Source organism: Bipolaris oryzae (assembly GCF_000523455.1).
Source record: "Bipolaris oryzae ATCC 44560 unplaced genomic scaffold scaffold_30, whole genome shotgun sequence".
Classification (NCBI taxonomy): domain Eukaryota; kingdom Fungi; phylum Ascomycota; class Dothideomycetes; order Pleosporales; family Pleosporaceae; genus Bipolaris; species Bipolaris oryzae.
In genome coordinates, this window is record NW_006911306.1 from 97,918 (window position 1) to 117,490 (window position 19,573).

General features: G+C 51.2%; 6 protein-coding genes across 6 annotated transcripts; 3 read left to right on the plus strand and 3 right to left on the minus strand.

Annotated features, from left to right (window-relative positions):
* Nucleotides 1–366: 366 nt before the first annotated feature.
* Nucleotides 367–3,078, plus strand: COCMIDRAFT_89241 (uncharacterized protein; the record flags this gene model as incomplete). The annotated part of the gene is made up of 1 exon (XM_007687509.1): nucleotides 367–3,078. The coding sequence occupies one exon, from the start codon at nucleotides 367–369 to the stop codon at nucleotides 3,076–3,078; it is 2,712 nt and encodes a 903-aa protein (XP_007685699.1).
* Nucleotides 3,079–3,199: 121 nt separating this feature from the next.
* COCMIDRAFT_3271 (glycosyltransferase family 1 protein) lies at nucleotides 3,200–7,441 on the minus strand (the record flags this gene model as incomplete). Its single annotated transcript, XM_007687459.1, has 5 exons — nucleotides 3,200–4,642; nucleotides 4,693–5,398; nucleotides 5,446–6,450; nucleotides 6,500–7,309; nucleotides 7,365–7,441. The coding sequence occupies 5 exons, from the start codon at nucleotides 7,439–7,441 to the stop codon at nucleotides 3,200–3,202; spliced, it is 4,041 nt and encodes a 1,346-aa protein (XP_007685649.1).
* A 1,931-nt stretch (nucleotides 7,442–9,372) lies between these two features.
* Nucleotides 9,373–10,968, plus strand: COCMIDRAFT_89238 (copper radical oxidase; the record flags this gene model as incomplete). Its single annotated transcript, XM_007687510.1, has 1 exon — nucleotides 9,373–10,968. The coding sequence occupies one exon, from the start codon at nucleotides 9,373–9,375 to the stop codon at nucleotides 10,966–10,968; it is 1,596 nt and encodes a 531-aa protein (XP_007685700.1).
* A 243-nt stretch (nucleotides 10,969–11,211) lies between these two features.
* On the minus strand, nucleotides 11,212–12,113 carry COCMIDRAFT_34705 (uncharacterized protein; the record flags this gene model as incomplete). The annotated part of the gene is made up of 2 exons (XM_007687486.1): nucleotides 11,212–11,730; nucleotides 11,871–12,113. 2 exons carry the CDS (start codon nucleotides 12,111–12,113, stop codon nucleotides 11,212–11,214), a joined length of 762 nt encoding a protein of 253 aa, XP_007685676.1.
* Nucleotides 12,114–13,855: 1,742 nt separating this feature from the next.
* COCMIDRAFT_89175 (uncharacterized protein) lies at nucleotides 13,856–15,787 on the minus strand (the record flags this gene model as incomplete). Its single annotated transcript, XM_007687511.1, has 1 exon — nucleotides 13,856–15,787. One exon carries the CDS (start codon nucleotides 15,785–15,787, stop codon nucleotides 13,856–13,858), a length of 1,932 nt encoding a protein of 643 aa, XP_007685701.1.
* Nucleotides 15,788–19,022: 3,235 nt separating this feature from the next.
* On the plus strand, nucleotides 19,023–19,344 carry COCMIDRAFT_3275 (uncharacterized protein; the record flags this gene model as incomplete). The annotated part of the gene is made up of 2 exons (XM_007687460.1): nucleotides 19,023–19,095; nucleotides 19,202–19,344. 2 exons carry the CDS (start codon nucleotides 19,023–19,025, stop codon nucleotides 19,342–19,344), a joined length of 216 nt encoding a protein of 71 aa, XP_007685650.1.
* Nucleotides 19,345–19,573: the final 229 nt, after the last annotated feature.

Sequence of the window (19,573 nt, forward strand, 5' to 3'; positions counted from 1 at the left end):
ATGGCCGTTGCGGTGGTTGAGGCATGAACCGATGGTGTCGCGCTCGCCGCATGACGTGTGGGGGAGGGAACAGGGCCGACCTCCGCACGCGCATCCATGGCTCTAATCATCAACTCTCTCCGAAGTAAGAACCATCTGTGTACACCACCCTCGCTGCGTTTCGGGGTCTTTTGAGATATCCCAACATAAGAAAGCAACTACAGACTGCACGAAGGATCATGCTCACAGGGTCCTCCGACACGTCCTGTGCCCTCTCTTCCACCTCGGCCATCGGCGGGACCTTGCGCCTCCCTTTACCATGACGAGCTCGCACCCACAGCGCTTGGTAGTTCGTCGGCCAAATCACACCTGAAATCGCCCTAAAAAATGGACTCCCCCCTGCCTGTGCCCTCGTCGCGGGCGCATACCGAGAAAGAGCTTCGGAGGCAGATGCCGCCCCTGCAGACGACGTCAATCCACCCCTCGAGCTCAGCACAGTCGCGTCCCCAACCAGCAGTCTTCAAGTCTCCCATCGCCGACATGCTGCCGGAACAAGCTGCGGTCCGGTCGCCTGCTTCACCTCCGACCCATCAGCGCTTCGTCTTGACCGACTTGGTGGCTGCTCGCTACCTTGAAGAGGACCCTGCCACAACATGTCACGTCCTCGCCCGTCGCCAGAGGATCGAGGGCTACGAGATCTACCTGGTCGAGCAATGGGCTTGCTCCCGCACCCACCCCACTTACCTCATCACCACCTACACGGGTAATCCCGACGACTCTGTCTTGGCCACCATCATAAGCGTACCCAGTAATGAGGATGAATGGTCCCCCCAGATGCGCCTGTACTTCAAGTCTCTCACCGACTGCTATGCCCGGAGAAAGGAAACGCCCTATGGCACCCTCATGATTACCAATCTCAGCGGATTCCCCTCTTCCCTGACCGTTATTCCCATTCCTGGAGGCGATGTGAAAAAGTACCGCGAAGCCTTTGTTGTTAATGAAAACCTCAAGAGATTAGGATGTTCTGGTCGCCTGGGTATCAAGCTCACGCCCCCTAGCGGTGCTACCCAAGCAAAGTTCCAGCAGCTATATCGCACAAGTGATCGCATTCCATTTAACGCTTCCGTCATTGAGTTGATCAAGCTCTGTCAAATAGCACTTGTTTTGTTTGGAAAGCTCGAGCCAGAGTATGCCGACGGGCTGCTCTGCGATTTGACGGAAAAAGCAATCAATGACTGGTGGATAGACTTTGGGTCAGAGTACTACACTGTAGAGCCTCATGATGGTATCCTCGGTCCAACAACCGTGGCTGCTCTGCTAGGCATGTTAATGGGCGCTCGTAACAGACTGAGTGCCTGCAATGCTGCAGTGGCAAAAGATGTTTTTGATATTGACGCTACCAAGCGCGGCATTGCACATTTTCAAAAGTCTCATCACTTACCTAGAACACGCCGTCTTGATCGGCAGACTCTTGAGCAGCTTAGAAGGTCGTCTGCAAAAGCAGCGCGTAAAGAAGGCTGGGCTGTTCCGCGAGCATTCAAGTCTACTGTTGCTGAGCTAGGAGGCAAGGGCGGCGAGATGGTCATGGGCATTGTTGGTGCTGGCCAAAAAGATGGCATCGCTGAAGTTGAGACCGTGGACATTGACCAGTTCGTTGAGCTAGTCCGAGGTGAACATGCAAAGTGGCTGTGGCATGGAAAGCCCAAGAAAACCGTATCTGGCGACAGCATGTTTGATCGACTTCCTGGCGGAGAATCACGATCAAGCTCGCCAGACAAGCACGATCAACACGTACCCAAATCCGTCCGTCAAGAACCAACGACAGATCATCACGGTATAACAAAGCGTGACACTGGCTCCTCGGAAATAAAAAAAGCAGATGTATTTACTCCGGAGGGCCTGGAGAAGGAGTACTTCAAAGACCCTTCTTCGAAGCGAGCCGCTATCAAGGCCAAGCTAGAGTCTGGCGGTTTTCACCATATCAAAAATGCTGTTGGCCTCCGCACCCACGCCACCAAGCTTTCCCGAGATGAACACGGACGACATGGGCTACATCGCACCAAAAGTGGCAGTGTGCCGCTACAATACACAGACTCTCGCACATCGATCGAGTACGAGAGCCATTCAGACGACCCATATTCAATCATATCACCCCGGAGCATGGCCGGCGAAGAACCCGCCTTTGCCAAAGTCCTAACTGAGACACCAGGTGAATCCGTCACCTCCTTCCATAACCACCGATCAGTCGGTAGCCGTCACGCCTCAGCCTTGCGCACTTCAATAGTTGAAAGCGACACATCCGAGCAGCCCGAACAACCCGAACAGCCTCCCACAGTAGCAAGTTCCCTCGCCGGCTCCACCTATCACGGTATCGACCTCACCTGCCTCCCCGTCTCCGAAGCAAACATCATCCCCCCTCTCCTCCGCCGCACCCAATCCGGCTCCCAATTCGACCTCGTCCGCCCACCCCGCCACAACGAATGGTGGCCCCGCCACCTCTCCTTCAGCACAGCCGAAGAGTCCATCCTCCGCTGGCCCCCCATCGCCCCTAGCACCAGCGCCCCTGACGAGGAAGAAGCCCTAGCAGCCACAGAAGACCTTGATCCCTCCTCCGTCACCGCCCTGGCCGCCCGCTCCGCCCTCCAAAACATGCACTCCACCCAACTCAAACGCCTGCACCACACCCTCGCTCAGGTATCAGAAAAAGACCAGGACTGGGTCGATTCCCGTGTCGCAGAAATCATCGGCTTAGTGCAGGCTGTAGACGCGGATATAGAGACTCTAGAGTCGATTTACTACCCTAGACTCGATACGTATCATTCCCTTCGCGAGGATACGCATGCTATGGTTACGAATAACCGTGCGTTACTCACTACCAGCCTACGCGAACTCGAGAATGTAAGAGATAAGCTCGAGTATGAAATTAGCGCCTTAAGAGGCAAAGTCGAGGATGTAGAGGATGTGGTGGCGGAGTTTGAGCGGCAGGTCGAGTTTGTGGAGGGGAGGTTGAAGGAGCTTGATGGCGTGTTGGGGGAGAGGGAAGGGTGGTGGGCGTGGGGGTTGAGGGTTTTGACGGGGTTGGGGTCGGCGCCTGGGTAAAGGTTGTATATATAGAGATAGAATTGTTGGTATTAGGGCATCATTACAGGGACATCGTCTTCTTCCTTCCCCCTGACTTCAACTTCTCGGCTGTGTGTCGGAATCCCCTGGTGCAAACCAACTACGCTTGCGACCCGGGATTTGCTCGTCCTTCCAGCATCCGTCGTCGATGCTCCTCCTCGAGTAAACTCTGCTTGCGCACGTACTCGAGCACGACTTCTTCCTCTGTCTTTTGCTTCGCTGCGTTCTCCACGCGTTCTTGTTCAGCCTGCTCGCTTTCGCGCAGTATACGCTTCAGTTCTTCGTCTTCGTCTTCATCAGGAATGTGAGATGTGCGATCCGTTTTACCTGTCCTTATACTGCCCAAGCGGGTACTTTGGCCGTCGACAGGGGTATCAACTCCACTCACGACACTCGTTTTCTGCTTTGCTAGTTGTGCGAGGTGTGCGGTATGAGCGTAGTCTTCTGGGTAGTTAGCATGGAGATGAGCGAGCTCTTTTGACTCTGCGATGATGCGTTGGTAGTCCTCGTCTTGGTCCGTATCATCAGAGTTTGAATCCCATTCTGAGTCGCTGCCGTGTTTGCGGGATGGTCTTGTGTCGAGGAGACTGCGGCGTAATGTCTCTTCGAGCATCTTTTGCTCTTCTTCCGTCACGTCCTTTTTGCCGGCTTCCGACATGCTGGCGGCCATGGCGCGGCGGATCGCTTCCTCTTCTTCTTGTTGGGTGGGATTAGTGCATGCATTAGTTCGCTCAAGTTCGGCGATTGAGGCACGGATGGCTGATGCGACCAACTGGTCTTCTTCGGGGTTGCCGCGAGATGCTTCGGCGACCGAGGCTGCGATTGCTCGCTCTAGTTCACGCTGGTCTTCTTCTTCTTCGGCCCTGAGTTGCGCCTCGAGTTCGGCTTGTGTCTGCTGAGGCGAGTCGTTTGTCTGGCTTCCGGTAGCAGGCGTGCCCTGGCGCCGGAGAGCGCGTGTTCTCTCAGCTTCCTGTTGGCGCCAGCTGGGAATTGTAGACCGGATTTCGGGTTCAACATCATGCCTTCTAGGTGGAACAGGATACTGGCTCAGGAGGCTATCTTGCTGAGCCAGATTACTCTGAATAAGAGGCTGACCACTGGTAGCATTGGCATGTGAGGTGAGCCTTGCCGTCCGCTCATTCTTCCGGTCTCTCTTTTGCTGCACGAGCGAATGTAGCGAGTCCATTTGCTCAGCACCAACGTTCCTCTTCTTCTTGATGCTGCCCTTCATACCCTTCCATCTCGTGACGATTTCATCTCGCTCCTTCTGAGAGATTGTTGAGGCTTCCTCGTAGCCCTGTGCAATTCGTGCAGCGATGATGTAGTTCTGCACATTTTGCCCCTTGTTCTTGACGGCTTCCTGATAAAGGCCCTTCATTGCGTAACCAGGTACTGCCCATGCACCGCCCATAACACGGAATGGCAGGCTCATGATACCCTGACCAACACCTTTGACGAAGCCGATACCGCCTTCTTTCTTGGCACCTTTGTATGGATCGGTTACAAGACCTGTGATGCCGTCGTACAACCCATACCCGAATTCCTGTTTCGAAGTTAGCAAAGCACAAACAAGCAATTCCGGGTTCTCAATACCTTAGCAGCTGTGCGCATGCCGCTTTGAAAGTCAGTGACTTTGTCAACCTGGCGAACATCTGCCCCATAGAGTTTTGGTACGTTATGGAGCCCCTTAGCAACATTCAATGAAAAGTCCATAGGTGACTGGACACCAGCACTGATGATGCGTGCCAAACCCTTCCCGGTGTCTACAGTAGACTCGATATTCTCCGTTAATCCATGTCGTTGTCCGCTACTACAAGCGGTGATCGAGCGAGATCCCGAGTTGGAGCCGACACGCTCTCTAGAGCGCGAACGCGAACCTTGAGCAGATTCAGAAAACGCTTGAGACATAAATTCAGATCTATGTGAAGGCGTACCGGGTGAGCCTGGGCTTTTGACTGCCGGGTTGCCGGCTTGAATCCTTGCCAGGTCGGCAGCGGCATCAGCTGCCGTAGGCGTAGTGTTTTCGCTTCGACTTGGACGTTCATTCTCAGCTGCCACACTTCTTGCTACGCTTCCACTGCCACTCCCATTGCTTTGAGAAGTGGATTCACCTCCTGCTGCTTTTTGTTTACCCTTCTTAGACCTACCGTCGGGGTGTATATGCAGAAGTTTAAGGGTCTGAATAGGCATGTCGGCAACGCCCATCATCATTGAAGTTGCCGTTCCCATCAAAGCTCCCGCGGCACCTGTAATTGGGTCCCAAGGGCCTTCATCCGGAACGTATTCACGAGGACGGAAGCTAAAACTATCAATCAAGGAAATCACTGGATCACACAAAGGACTTACAGCTTCATCTCAGAGAAATTAATTTCACCTTCTTGAGCCAGTACCGTAGCTGCTACGGCGCTCAACTTGACTTCTGTGCGCTTGACTCTCCATACAGCGGGTTGGCCTGGCTTGACTGCGCATCGCAATTCATCATAATTAAGCATCTGGTGGAAGGACTGGGCGCCATTCTGGGTTCCATTTTCTTGTTTGATCTTGTCGCAAAGTTCCTGGGCCCGGTCGAGTGTTTCAGGCTTCAGCGCCTCCAGAATAGCTGCTGCGAGTTTCTCCGCAGTGAGGTCCTTGTAGGGAATGGGGTCAGGCCCAGCACCGGCACGTGCTACCATGGCTCCCCAGAAAGGCTGGTCTCCGAAAAAGGGTACAACAACTGTAGGTTTTCCAGTAGCAATGCCAGCTGCTGTGGTACCAGCACCACCATGGTGTACAACAGCCGAGACGCGTTTGAACAGCCAGTCATGGGGGCAGTTTCCAAGCATGAACACACCATCAGGTTTTCCAATATCATCGGCTCCAAGTCCACCCCAACCCTTAGACACTAATGCTCGTTTCCCAGTAATCTTGACTGCGTCGAAAATCATCTTGGTCATGGCATTTGGGTCATCAACAACGATTGAGCCAAATCCGATATAGACAGGGGGCTCTCCTGCGTCCAGGAACGATGCAAGATCCGGGTCTGGCGTGTAGTTGGAAGCAAGGTTGAGGAAGTAGAAGCCTGCAATGGAGATGTGGTGATTCCAGTCTCTTGGTTTCGGAATCAGTGCTGGTGACCAGCAGTACGTAAAGGGAATTCTGAGTCTTGCGAGCATAGCTGGCGCCCAGACAGCGCTGATTGGGTCCAAGCGAAGACTATCTTTGCGAAATCTGTTGATGACATCTCCAAGACCTTGCCAGGTCAATACATCAACCATGATGTATGACATGTAATTCGTGATGGTAGCGTCCGCATTCGTAGACTGGATGTTTGCGAGTGGATGTGGGAACTGTTGTGTAGGTGACCAGGGCATGCTGTCTTAAATTCAGTATATGCGCATCATGGCCCTGTCGCTAAACCTACGTGAACATCATATGGAGTGGAATCCCTAGCTTTTCAGCACAATGTATGTGCCCGAAACTTGGGGGGTTTGCAATGATGGCATCAGCAACAAACGGTTTTCGAAGCTGCTCTGGTAGCTGTTCTTCTATGCCCATCCACTCTTCCACTGTTTGCTGGAGAGGGTCCACACCAAGACCATTGCCGGTCTCTATGCAGGATCTCCATGTTCCACTCAGAATCTCTGCGATGCCTCTCCTTCTCTTGCCAATGTCACCACTGCGCAACGTATCAAAGCCTGGCATCAAACCCGGATTCTTCACCATGAAGGCCATGAGCTCAGCCGGGTCACCGCCGATACTGAAAAACTCGAGTCCATTTTCGGTCACAAAGTCCTTAAACGTTGGATGTGTCGCTAGTCGTACTCGGTGACCATACGTCTCCTTGAGTACCTTGCCAAGGGCAACAAAGGGCTGAACATCGCCTCGCGACCCCACGACCTGTATGACGAGGTTGAGTGGAGGTGGTGGCTGTTGGCCTGGCGCTCCGCCAAGAAACTCTGGAATGTAAGGCGGAGGAGGCTCAGGGTCTTCTTGCGCATGCGTAAGCTGACGTTGGATTTGCGGAAGAATGAGCTGTGAAAGGGTATGGCTCTTTTGGTCTATTCGGATATTCACACGTCCATCCTCCGCTACAACGGCGTTTGTCCCTAGCTCTTCGTTTTCGACCTGGCCTGGAAGTTCGCTGTATGCAGGGGGAGCCTCTTCAACGGTTGGTGACGTTATGTTGCTGAGGTGTGCATTATCGGCATTTGGCCGTGAGCTCGAATGCTCGCTTTCAACAACGTCAGCGTAAATTATGAATTCTTTTTCAAGCTGACGATACTCACTATGATTGCTGTGATGGTGGGGCTGTATCGCGAGTAGTAACGTCATTGCCCTGGGCGAGGCCCTTTGAACTCGACATGGCGTAACTATAGGGCTAGAGAAAGGTTGATCATGAAAGAGTCACAAAACAAGAATGATAGGAGAGTAGGAGAGATAAAGAGAGGCTGTTGCGATCGGCGCTCTCCTGGAACTACAAGAATGAGAAGCCTCTAATGCGGGCATGGGTGATGCGCATGCGCAATGACACGGGGGTTCGGGGAACTATGAACATGATTGGCTGCCAGTTTGTCGCAGGGAAAAGACCATAGTCTCACAGCCACAAATAAGCGGGGCCTTAGTCCAGATGCTTTGATCCTGTAGCGCTGCGCCTTCAGGACCTGCGTATCTCGTAAAGCGGCTCATCAAAACAGTCGAAACTTGCGCATCTCTCGTACAGCCCCTTAATGAAACATCCAAACATGCGTATTTGTCGTAAAACTCCTTGTTGACCCATCTTGCAATCCACCAGGCACGAGAAGCTCGTATCCAGCAAAGATGATTAATACAGACAACATACCACTAGCATTGGTTAGAAAAACGATATGTGTGTACAGATACATCATCTCTAGATGGACATAGTCTCAGAAAAAGGAGCATATGTACCTGGGTCTCGAATGTTGCGCTGAAACTTCCATATTACGTAGTGCCTCCAGACTTACAACGTCTAGATATCCACCCAGCACAGATAACCAATAGTACGCGTCAATGAGATTCATGTTGCGAGTATTTATAGCTGTTCTGGATCAAGTGTTTGTGATCACACCAATACAGATTGTTGCCTCAATACGTGATAGCAAAATTCGTGCATTTGTCGTGAGCATGCTTACGTTTGGTCTGCATCAGCACCAGCACCAACTGAACTCTTACAGTCTTTTCCGCCCAAAGTCGATTTCCAATCTATCACCTCAATTGTCTAAAGTTGTTTTCAGTCGCCGAAACCACCACGAAGTAAAGCGAAAGAAGGGAAAGAACCCAAGAGAACGAGTAAAAGTAACCAAACATGGCTCCAATTTATTAACTAGGAGTTTTTGGTAAGGAAAACTAATGTAGCATTTCTGATCACTCAGGAAGCATTCACTGCTTCTTTACTAGTTCCAACTAGGCGGTCTCAAGCATCGAGCTATAAGACAACGTCTCTTATCTTTCTATTTTTTCTCAGAACAGCACTCGCATACATGTAATTCACTGGTCCCGCCGTCTTGCATCCTTTACAAACCCCGATGCCTCAAAAGACCACAAAATTTGCTTCAGTATAGACTCGCAAATGGAAACCCATCAACCATCCACGCATTACGCTTGGACCAAGTCGCATGGTGGTCAGTAGTCCCCCTAAGACTGATAAACGTTGTCCTACTACTCAAGCTTCCTTGTTTCCATACATGTCAATTCATCGCATCTCAAATAACAGGACAAGGATATACCATACAGTACTTACCACCTATCTGACACGTGAAAATCTCCCGAGAGATCCGACAGGTGTAATCTGTACCGTTGGGACTGCGAACAGTCTCACGCCGGCATACGGTCCCAGCTTGTTTCTGGAATCTCGCGCATAACCCAGACATCTTACTTTTTTCAAACAAGTCAGCTAAAAGCTCCCCTAAACACTAATAAACCAAAAAGAAGATACGCATATGTTTGTTTCCTTGATTTCCCAAAAATGATTTCTTGCTTTTGGAACTAGGTTGGCTGATACAACGGCACGATTTAGTGCTCATGCCAACGACGGTGGAAATAAGGAGGCTGGTGGCAGTTGTTGTTGAGTGCCACACTATGACCCTTACCTTTCTTTTTTCATGATGATCCCCGAGGAGTATAAAGCAAAGGGTAATACACGTCAAATGGAGGAAAGCAGATTTATCTCAACTTCGTTCATCCCAGTCTCTTTACCTCGCAGCCAGCAGCTTGGCCTTGGTTTTCCTTTTTTTTGTGAATTCTTTGGCTAAATAGCAGCCGCATGATATATTCGCAATGCTCTCTTCTCTTCGCAAACCGGTAGTAATACTATCATGTTTCCTCTGCGCCACAACCGCGCAATCGAATGCGGCTGCGCAATCAACCACCTCAAAGCCAACCACTCCACCACCTCAAGATAACAAAGACGCCCTAGGATCATGGAGTCCAGTCATAGATTTCCCCATCATCCCCGTAGCCGCATACATCGTCCCTGAGTACCCATCCCCCACACGAATGCTCGTCTTCTCCGCCTTCTCCCCCAACTCCTTCGGCGGCCAACGCGGCATCACGCAATTCGCAGAGTATAACCTAATCAACGGTACCGTCTCCAAACGCTCAGTATCAGAAACAAAACACGACATGTTCTGCCCAGGAATCAGCTCCCTCGGCGACGGCCGCCTCGTCGTGAGCGGCGGCGCCAACGCCGAAAAAACCAGCCTCTACCTCCCCTTCAGCAACGAATTCGTCCCCGGACCCGACATGAATATCCCGCGCGGCTACCACTCCAGCACCATCCTCTCCACGGGCAACATCTTCGCAATCGGCGGCTCCTGGAGCGGCCCCGTCGGCGGCAAAACTGGCGAACTCTACGACGCCAAAGCGAATACTTGGAAGATTCTCCCGGGAGCAGCAGTAAAACCGATGCTGACAACCGACCATGAGGGAGTCTACCGTGAAGACAACCACGCATGGCTCTTCCCCTGGCGCAACGGCTCCGTCTTCCAGGCCGGCCCCAGCAAAGCAATGAACTGGTACTATACCGATGGCAAAGGCGACGTCAAGCCCGCCGGAATACGCAATCCAGCCAACGACAACATGTGCGGTGTGAACGTCATGTACGACGTCGGCAAGATCTTTACAGCGGGCGGAGCACAGTACTACTACCAAGCGCCCGGTCTGCGCGTGGCGCACATGATAGAAATCGACAAAGTGGGCGCTCAGGCAAAGGTACAGAGACTACCGGATATGAAGCACGCGCGGGTCTTTGCGAATGTGGTTGTGCTGCCGGATGGCAAGATACTGGTGTCGGGAGGTCAAGGTGTAGCCGAAGGCTTCACTGACTTGGAACCGGTTTTCCATCCTGAACTATTCGATCCGGCGACACGTACGTTCACTGAGTTGGCTCCGGAGGTCGTGCCGAGAAACTACCATTCTGTAGCCATTCTGCTACCGGATGGAACCGTGTTTACGGGTGGTGGTGGACTCTGCTGGGATGATGGCTCGGGGAGGGTGTCGGAGCCGTGTCGCAATACTGTTGATCATCCTAACGGTCAGATCTTTACACCGCCATATCTTACTACCGGTGCGCCGAGACCGGTTATCGAGAAGGTTGCTTCGGCGAAGGTTGCGCCGGGTGGGCAGCTGGAAGTCACGATGAAGGGAGGTGCCAAGGGTGTTTCCTTTTCTCTGATTCGGATTGGAAGCGTCACGCATAGTATCAATACTGATCAGAGGCGTGTGCCGCTCGAGCCAAAAGTCGATGGTGACAAGGTTACATTGCCTATCTTGAACGACCAGGGCGTTATGCTGCCGGGCATGTGGTATCTTTTCGGAGTTAGTGAAAAGGGCGTGCCGAGCATTGCAAAGACGATTCATATGCAACAGGTTTAAGTGAGTTGAAAAATTTCGGTTATTTTTTTACATTGACGACGAAAATGATCATGAGAGTAACGAGGCTGACGCGTCACGAGTTGGGTTTTTTCTTTGTCGCAACTATGCAGTAATAATGTTCGCTTTTTCATTAATATTTACATTGGACTGACAGCACTTGCTGCTCAATGCATAGAAGCACGAGACAGAGGTTGTCATTTACTTAGATACGAGAAACGTCATAGACTTACGATAGTTGATAAATCACAAAGGTCCTCTTTCCATGTCTTGCAACGTGTCTCGCGCACTACCATCCTCCGAGCCCTCATTCAGCGCATTCGCCTTCTTCTCGACCACACTCTTTTCTTTCTTTTCCGCAGCTGGGGCTGGTGGAATCTGCGCAACCCAGAACTTTGGATACTGCCTCTGCACATTCATAAGAAGCACCGCGCTCACCAGCACTATAGTCGAGCTAAGTAGCAGCACGGGTAGGTAGTACCACCTCAGAGCCCAGATGTGCGGGTCGACGCAGGGAAGCAGCGCTGTTGCGCCTGCAGGTGGATGGGTTGTTTTTGTGAGATGCATGACGACCAACGCAATGGCTGTTGCTAATGAAGCTGCGAGCCATTGGAGACGAGGAAAAGGCTCAGTTTCAAGATTAAACTGGAAAATTGTGGCGATGATGACGCCAGTTAGGCCACTGAAGAAGTGGCCAAAGACCAGAGAACGTGGCTGAGCAAGAGGTACATCAATAGCGCCGTAGCAGAGGATCGCTGAAGCACCCTTTTGGAGAATATGGTCAGCTTTAAATACTTTGTGAGTCGTGTTCTCGTGTCCGATCCTATGTTCTGAAATCCACCTCTTCCTCATTGTCTCATTGCAACCCTAAACCGCACGGGAGAAGAAAGCGAAGAATGACTTACAAATGAAGCGATGATAGGTGGTACAGCGCGGCTTCTAAAGTAGTCCGTATGTCCAAAAATAGCCAAGATAGTGCTCAGTCCGCAAAAAGCGCCGATGAATCCCCACATGCAGACAAGCCATGTACGGGATGGAGGTAAGTTCTGTGGTCGGTACCCGAACCAATGGCTCACGGCTGGCGGGAGACGTGCCAGACCGCGCTGAATTGCCCGCTCAGCAGGAACGAGAGGGTCCCATATAGGCATCTTGGAGGCGAAAAGTAATTCCACGTGAGGAGTACCTGTGCGGCGAAAGCGGAGGCGGCGGCGAGAACGAGGACGACGACAACGACGGAAACACAAGCTCAAACGACTGGCATCCGGATGCAGAAGTCTGTACGAAAGAGATGTAGCAAGGTCCAAGAGAAATCAGGAAGCAGGAGAGCCAAGCCACGAGGAAGACGCAAGGAAGAAAAGCTTCGCGGAAAGCATGGACGCGTTAAAAGAGTCCCAGAAGGAAGAACGGTCAGCAATGCACCCCAGATTCGTAGCGCGCGTGGCCGTCCCACTTTTCAATGCCGCTAGCCCAGATCCCGCGGCGGCAGCCGCATCGGATCGTGAAGCCTGGTAAGGTTTGACTTTCCATGGCTGGTTGTGGAGCCTTTTGCCGTGCAACAGCTGAGCCACGTAGAGGCGCGACAGGAATGCCGAGATAGGTCGACAGTTCATAGAGTGTATAGTAGACGTAGAACATGAATGCTCAACTAGCCGACAGCACACACCAATACTGTAAGTAGAGTTGTTTGTGTACATATACATGATGATTTGTGATGCAGTGTAATTAGAACTAATTAGCTAATACCCCGACCTTGATCCACGTTTCGCGCGAATATCGCCGAGATTCGGCCGTAACTACTTTTCTGGTCCATCTACATACTTACTGCGTGTGTCGCCTCGTTCACATCACTCGAAAACGTCTCGCTACATTTATGAAATACGTCGTGAAAGTGATACTATCCAGATATCCACCATATCACGGGAAGCATCTCCTGTAATCATGAAGTAGCATCGAAGTCGAACCCTTCAAGCTCAGCGCTACAGCCATTCCACCAACCATGATAGTTGGTCGTCACTGACATCCTCACGCCTTCTGTATTCACATTCTTACTCGTATCAACGACATAACCTTCATTGACTTGGAGGATTGACTCCTCAGCAAAGCTAGACGCCGTTCTCTAGCCGTTCCCAAGCCGCCCGTTCCTCTTCATCTAGTCATATACAGGTCCCTTGAGGCATGGAAACGACTAAGCAATGACACCGATTTGCTCCTCGATCTTGGTTCGCATCACGGATAGAACTGTAACTCATATCATCTTCTCCTGCCTGAAAGCAGTAATTATGGACACTTGGCAGCGAATGACACCCCTTGCAAGGAAACTCAGAGCCACGAGAAATCCCAGGAGTACCTTTTCAAACCAACCACGGTGGGAATTGAATATCAAGACGGACAAAATTAACGACAGTTTCAAGTTCACAGCGATTTAAATGTCTAGAAAGAGCATCAGCAGGGTTATCCTTACTATCACAGCACGCTAACATTACCTATTGAAACCTATCTATACGTAACGACGGAGCTCTGATCCCCACAGGTAGATTGGATGCACCCATTCTAGTTTGTGTTGAAAACAGTAGAAGCACGTCGATTGAAAGAAGAAAAAACTGTGTTTCAGAGAAAGAGGCAGAATAGGCAAGAAAGCAAGTGTGTTTAAGCTGGCATCACATATCCGCGAAAATTGCACATTAGAACGATTCTCAGCCATGAAAATATTCTATTCTTTCTAAAAAAAAACGCTATCCAAGACATCATCTATCAAAACGCCCCGCAGGAAGAAAAAAATTGACAATCGAAAACGAGATAAAAAATCCCCAAAAAAGGAGAGAAGATTGAAGCCAATTACACAATCGACAGTCGTGAAAAGCAACGAGGGGAGAGAAAAAAAAACACCATCTTAGTGCTCGTGTCCAACATGCGACCCACAAGCACGACCAGTGATAGCGCGAGTGAGAATATTACCAGGCTTCATGCGCTGAATAACTGGGTTGCTATCCAGCTTCTTCGACTCGGCCTGCCACTCGCTAGGCAAGAAAGTAGCAGACTCATCCGCAAAGACTGCACGGCCACCAACCATAGTCATGAGAACCTTGTTCCTGGAGAGCGCATCATCAGGCACAGCAGCGGTGTCGAAGTAGTCCTTGTCGAGGATGAGCAAGTCAGCAAACTTGCCGGGCTCGAGCGATCCGATGCTGGCGGAGCTGTTCAGGTAGGTGGCAGCGACGGTAGTCATACCCCTGAGAGCAGCCTCACGGGAGAGAGCGGGTTGCTGATCGAGACGGCCGACGAACTGGGGACCGAAGCTAGCATGGGCGTTCTTGTTCTGGGGGTCGCCAGCGCGGGTGACGCCGATGGCGAGGGCGAGGAAGGGGTCGAGAGGGTCGACGGGCCAGTCGGAACCGTATGCGACGAGGGCGCCGGCCTCGTTGAGGAGACCGGAGGATTGAGCGACGGCCAGGCGGTCAGTGCCGAGGACGAGGGAGTTGTCGCCCGCCCAGTAGGTGGCTTTCTGCGCCCATTGGTACGAGGCGATGACGGGGATGCCGAGTTCCTGGAAGCGTTTGCGGTCTTCGGCGGCGACGAGCTCGGCGTGGGCAATGCCGATGTCGTGGGGGGCAAAGGTGCGGTTCATGCTGGTGGCGATGTCGAGAATGGTGCGGACGGCGCGGTCACCGCTGGCGTGGACGTGGAGACCCAGTCCGTTGTCCAGGGTCAACGTGAGGAGTTTCTGGAGCTCGGTTTGGTTGGTGTTGGGAAGACCGAAGTGGTTGCCTGGGACCCAGTTGCCCTTGGAATCTTGAATGAGGTAGGGATTGAGGAGCCAGCTGGACTCTGAGGAAGAAGGCAGAATACCATCAATGAAGAACTTGACGTTGCGCCACTGTTGGCCTGGAGCGGCGACGAGATTCTCGTCCAACTGCTTCCTACTCGCCACTGCTTGGCTGATGATTGTAGGGAAGTCAGTGCTTCCAAAGACACCAAAGTTGTTGAAGACACGAGCAGTCAGTTCGTTGGTGGACTTGAGGCTGGACCAGGCTGTGTGTGGCGTCTGGAGTGCGTCCAAGAAGCTGGTGATACCCTTGCGGCGGAGCTGCGAGATCGCCGCAGTGGCGGCGTCCAGCTGGGCAATGCCACGGTCTCCCATGAGCATTCGGATGGGGACTACAGCGTTCTCCTCGAGCATACCAGTGAGGTCGCCCTTGGCGTCGCGTCCGAGCCTACCGCCTGCAGGGTTTGGGGTGTCACGGGTAGCATTAATGAGCTGAAGAGCTCTTGAATTGACGAAGATGTTGTGCTGGCTGGAAGCGATGATAGCAATTGGCCGGGTGGTGTTGAGTGAGTCGAGCATAGACTTGTTTGCTCCTCCGTTCAGGGTGGTGAATCCCTCACGATCCCACTCGGTGACAGTCAAAAGGTCAGTCTGACCAGGCTGAGAGTCAATGCAAGCCTGAATGATCTTGCGGAGGCCCTCGGGAGAAAGTTGTTGAAAGCGCAGAGTACATCCAAGCATTGCTCGGCCAGCATCAAGGGGGTGGATGTGGGCATCGATCAGGCCAGGGATCATTGATTTGCCGTTCAGGTTGACCACCTTGGTTGAAGCTCCAACGGCGGGCTTGCAGTCCTCCTCTTTGCCGACACATGTGATTGTGCCATTTGTGATGGCCAATGAGCCTGCGGTGATGGTGTTGCTTTTGCTGTCAAGAGTGTGGATAACTCCATTTACAAATACTGTATCGGCGACAGGTAGTGAGGCAGCACGAGGAATAGTGCTACTCAAAGCCGACCCTGCCAAGCTGGCAAGCAATAGGCCTTTGATAGCTTGAGACATCTTGGTGTGATTCGAGTGTCGAACCGGTTATTGCGAAAAGCAATGAGGAAAGCGAACTGGCTGGAGAGAGGGGAGGGTGTTGAGAACGAGTGTAGATCAAAGCTGGATGCTGATAATGCTCTTCTAATTTGCAAACCACCATTAACTTATATATTTGCCCAGCCTGCTACGAAAACAAGACATTGTCTTGGAGTCTCCATTGGCTCTCCTACATCCTGCGCGTATACTGTGTAGAGCGTTTACACGAGGGACGCTAAGCCTCACAAAGTACAGTATACGCAGCTATAGTAAATGCAACTATACGGGGTAGTCCTATATGCAGCTATGGTATACCTCGCATGGAACTGCCCAAAACGGTTAGTCAATACCAGATTGTCAAGGCTTAGCTTGAGGTCCATAACGGACTTTCAGCCACATCCATTGAAACCGGTGAGGCTTGTCTCCTGTACAAGCATCTTGCGGTGTCAAGTATTGTTGCACATTAGTGCAATCAAACTACAGGCTATAGGATTTTGTTTTGGATTTCTAAGGTGACTAAAAGTTGGTAACTAGAAGAGGGTACTTGGAAACTGAATCTATGAGCGACCGGGATTAAGCCTATTTGGGTAATACGTCGGACCCTATATGTTGAGCCGCAATTCTAACAGTTAGTAGTACTTCCATAGCCGATGAACACTAGCAGTCTTGGAGTGAAAACGCAAATTTTGCTTTTCGCTTATTCGGGAAGGTATTCTGGCTGTCAATCGACACTAGGATGGCCTTGGAAAGCCAGAAAGGGCTCTCGCACCATGCCTGGAGATTGGTTCATGCGTAGGCGTCGGTCCATGCACGTGCACCCGACACTGCCCTGAATTTTGGCCCGTACCCATTAGCATTCTGACGGTTTGTCCGGTTTGGCCATACACCAGGACCAGTCCCTCCTTGAATAGACGCAAATGTTGTAGTATGACTTGCATACGCACGCGAGGGCCCACGTGACATCGGACCGTCTCCCGCCAAGCCGGAACCTATCAGACTGGACCCTGAACGGGCGCTAAGCTACGCAGCCAGGGATGTTACGTTAACATTATGAAGACAGCACTACAGTGCATTGGGGTCAACCTTGTCGATCGACGTTGGCCTTTCCTTTCCAAGACAAAGTCAACACATTATAAGGCGGTGATGGTCTGGACTTCGAAAATTTTAAAGAGGAAAATATACGCCAGCGTGCTAAGTAGAGGCTTAAATTTACCTATAGTGCCATTTGTACGCACTACGGGGGCTAGATGCGGAGTAGCGCTCTGTAAATCTTACGAAAGGTACCTGCCAAGGGCTAGTAATGTTGATTGGATGGGTCGTATACCAAGACTTTAGTAAACGATTTGTAAAACACCAGTTAATGTGATCAGTAAACGCCATTTCTGCTCTGTTTTCATATTCGGGTAGAATCTCGCGTAAAATGCCATGTGGGATCATTTCCAGTCCCCAGTCTATACGTCTTGGTAGCACTGCTACATCGTGACCCCTGGTGAGCTTCTGGACTTGCGCAAGAAAACGGGGAGAAATAGCAGATCCTTGCTAGTACGAGCCTATCTCATAGGTCGCTTCCGCCAAGCCCATGCTCTAGACGGCGAGCTATGGGAACACCGAGGATTTCGTTGTCCTGCTGCCGCTCTCCCTGAAATTCATTGTCATCGACAGAAAACCTTCTCCATTGGCACCTGAGGGACCTCGAAATTCAGTCACAACGCATGCCTGTCTGGACGGAATTTTTCTGCGGAAATATGTTTGTGAGATGTACCTTGCAGTTTTTGATCACTGGACGCAAGTGGCAGGGTATCCATCTCACTGACCATTTTCGTGAGCGTGTCGAAGTTGTGACACATACATAGAGCGCCATTTAACTCATGTGCGCCTATATCATCTTGTGACCATATACTGAAGAGACGAAAGGTCCCACGTGGCTCTATTCAGACGTAAGCATGTTACATTAGAATGCATTTTAGTAGATGCTTAGTGCGCAGAGTTCTCGCCTCTTAATCTCCAAGTCTTGGTAACATGAACTGAAGTCTAGGCGAACGATATTAGACGATCATTTATTTACGTCCAAAAGTCTTGTGTAGACAGTGCTACAACGTCTAGGCCTTGGAGGCGGTGTCAAACCCGCAAGGCTGGCTTCCGGTCCGACAGTTTAGGTCCGCATACCGTTTTCTCACGCCATGTCCTAGCTGACAGATCCATTGATAATTCTCCCTTGAGCCGCATTGGCCAAGATGAACACGATCACCCCACGGATCGCTCTGGGTCTTCGCAACTACGTAAGTATGAGGATCTGTCGCTGCGTGCTGAAAATCCTACCATCGGTCCGAACTCACCATTTAGTGAGTCCGTGAAACCCAGCTAGTTGGATTCTTTAGGGCTTATCCGTTGCTCCGTTGATTCCACGACACACGACTCGTGTTGCAATTCGCCAAGACAACCGATGCATAGAGCCAAGTTTATTCTCGGTCGATCTGCTCTTCCGAGCGTGGGACTATTAGTAGTACTCCGGTGTAGCCGCAGGGTCACGCTCAATTTAGCGCATTTGCCATCCAGTCGATATGCAACATGTTTATATCGACTACCATCGACCCTCGCTTGCGAATTGTGCAAATGTTGCTCGATTTCTTATGCTCATAAGCCTTGCCATTACACGGACAACATTGAATCTTGAACAAGCTCAGGCTATAGTCCAGTTGACCATTTATGAAAAGAAGAACTCTTTGTGAAAGTAGCTCAGATGATCTCTATTGGATCACTATTATATCCAGAACAAAATAAATAGACCGAACCAAGCTCAGTACGTAGTGCTTATCCGCGCGACATATGCTTCCAAAATACTTTATGATCAAGAACGTCGGAGTTGTCTTTCTATCAGAAGCAGCTATCCCAGCCCCCCAATCCACACGGCCAGATTAAATATACTCCTCCATAGTTAACTCATAAATCTGTCATCCAAACTTGCGGAAAATATGACCAGCCTTACACCCTAGTGCTTACACCACCCCAGCATGCCTACCCGATACTCGCTGATTGGTCTATGACATCATGCCCCTCTCCCCCCACTAACACCACAACACCAAACGTCTTATCACAACGTCCCTCCCAATCATACTGTTACAAAAAAATCCCCACCCACTCCTCTAATCCTCTGGTCCCTCATACCCCTCCTTCAAACCCCCAGGGGAAAAAATAGCACACATATACACAGTCCAAAATGGTCAAATGCCCAGAATGCGACGCAAACGCCGACCTAACAAAAGACGGCGCATGGGCGCATTGCGCTTCTTGTATGCCACTTTTCCCTTTCCTCCTTCCCCCCCCCCTTCCCTCCAAGTCACCCTTGGATAAATTACTCTCTCAACTAAAGCTTTTTTTCGTACTAATGAAAAAAAGGTAATACGATTTTCCAGCCCGGAAAAGAAGGAAGTCACTACCGCGGCGGAGGTAGCGGGTCTGGCGATAAGGAAGAGGAGAAGAAGAAGCAAGAAGGAGAAGAAAGTGAGAGGAAAGATGAGGGTGGGAAGGCGGAGAAGTAGCGGGAGGGGTTTGAGAGGAGCAAAGGGGGAGGCGGGGATTATGCGCATATGCATATGCGCGAGATCGAAGGCGAGCACTACAGCGGGGTGCGGGGAAAAAGTTAGACGCGTCTGCATTTCCCCCCCCCCCCTTCTGACCCCGCGTGTGACTTTGAGGGGAGGCGTGAGATTAGGTATGATCAGCAATTTTTTGATATGGAAGAGATAAACGCGTGTAAGGAAAGGAGCT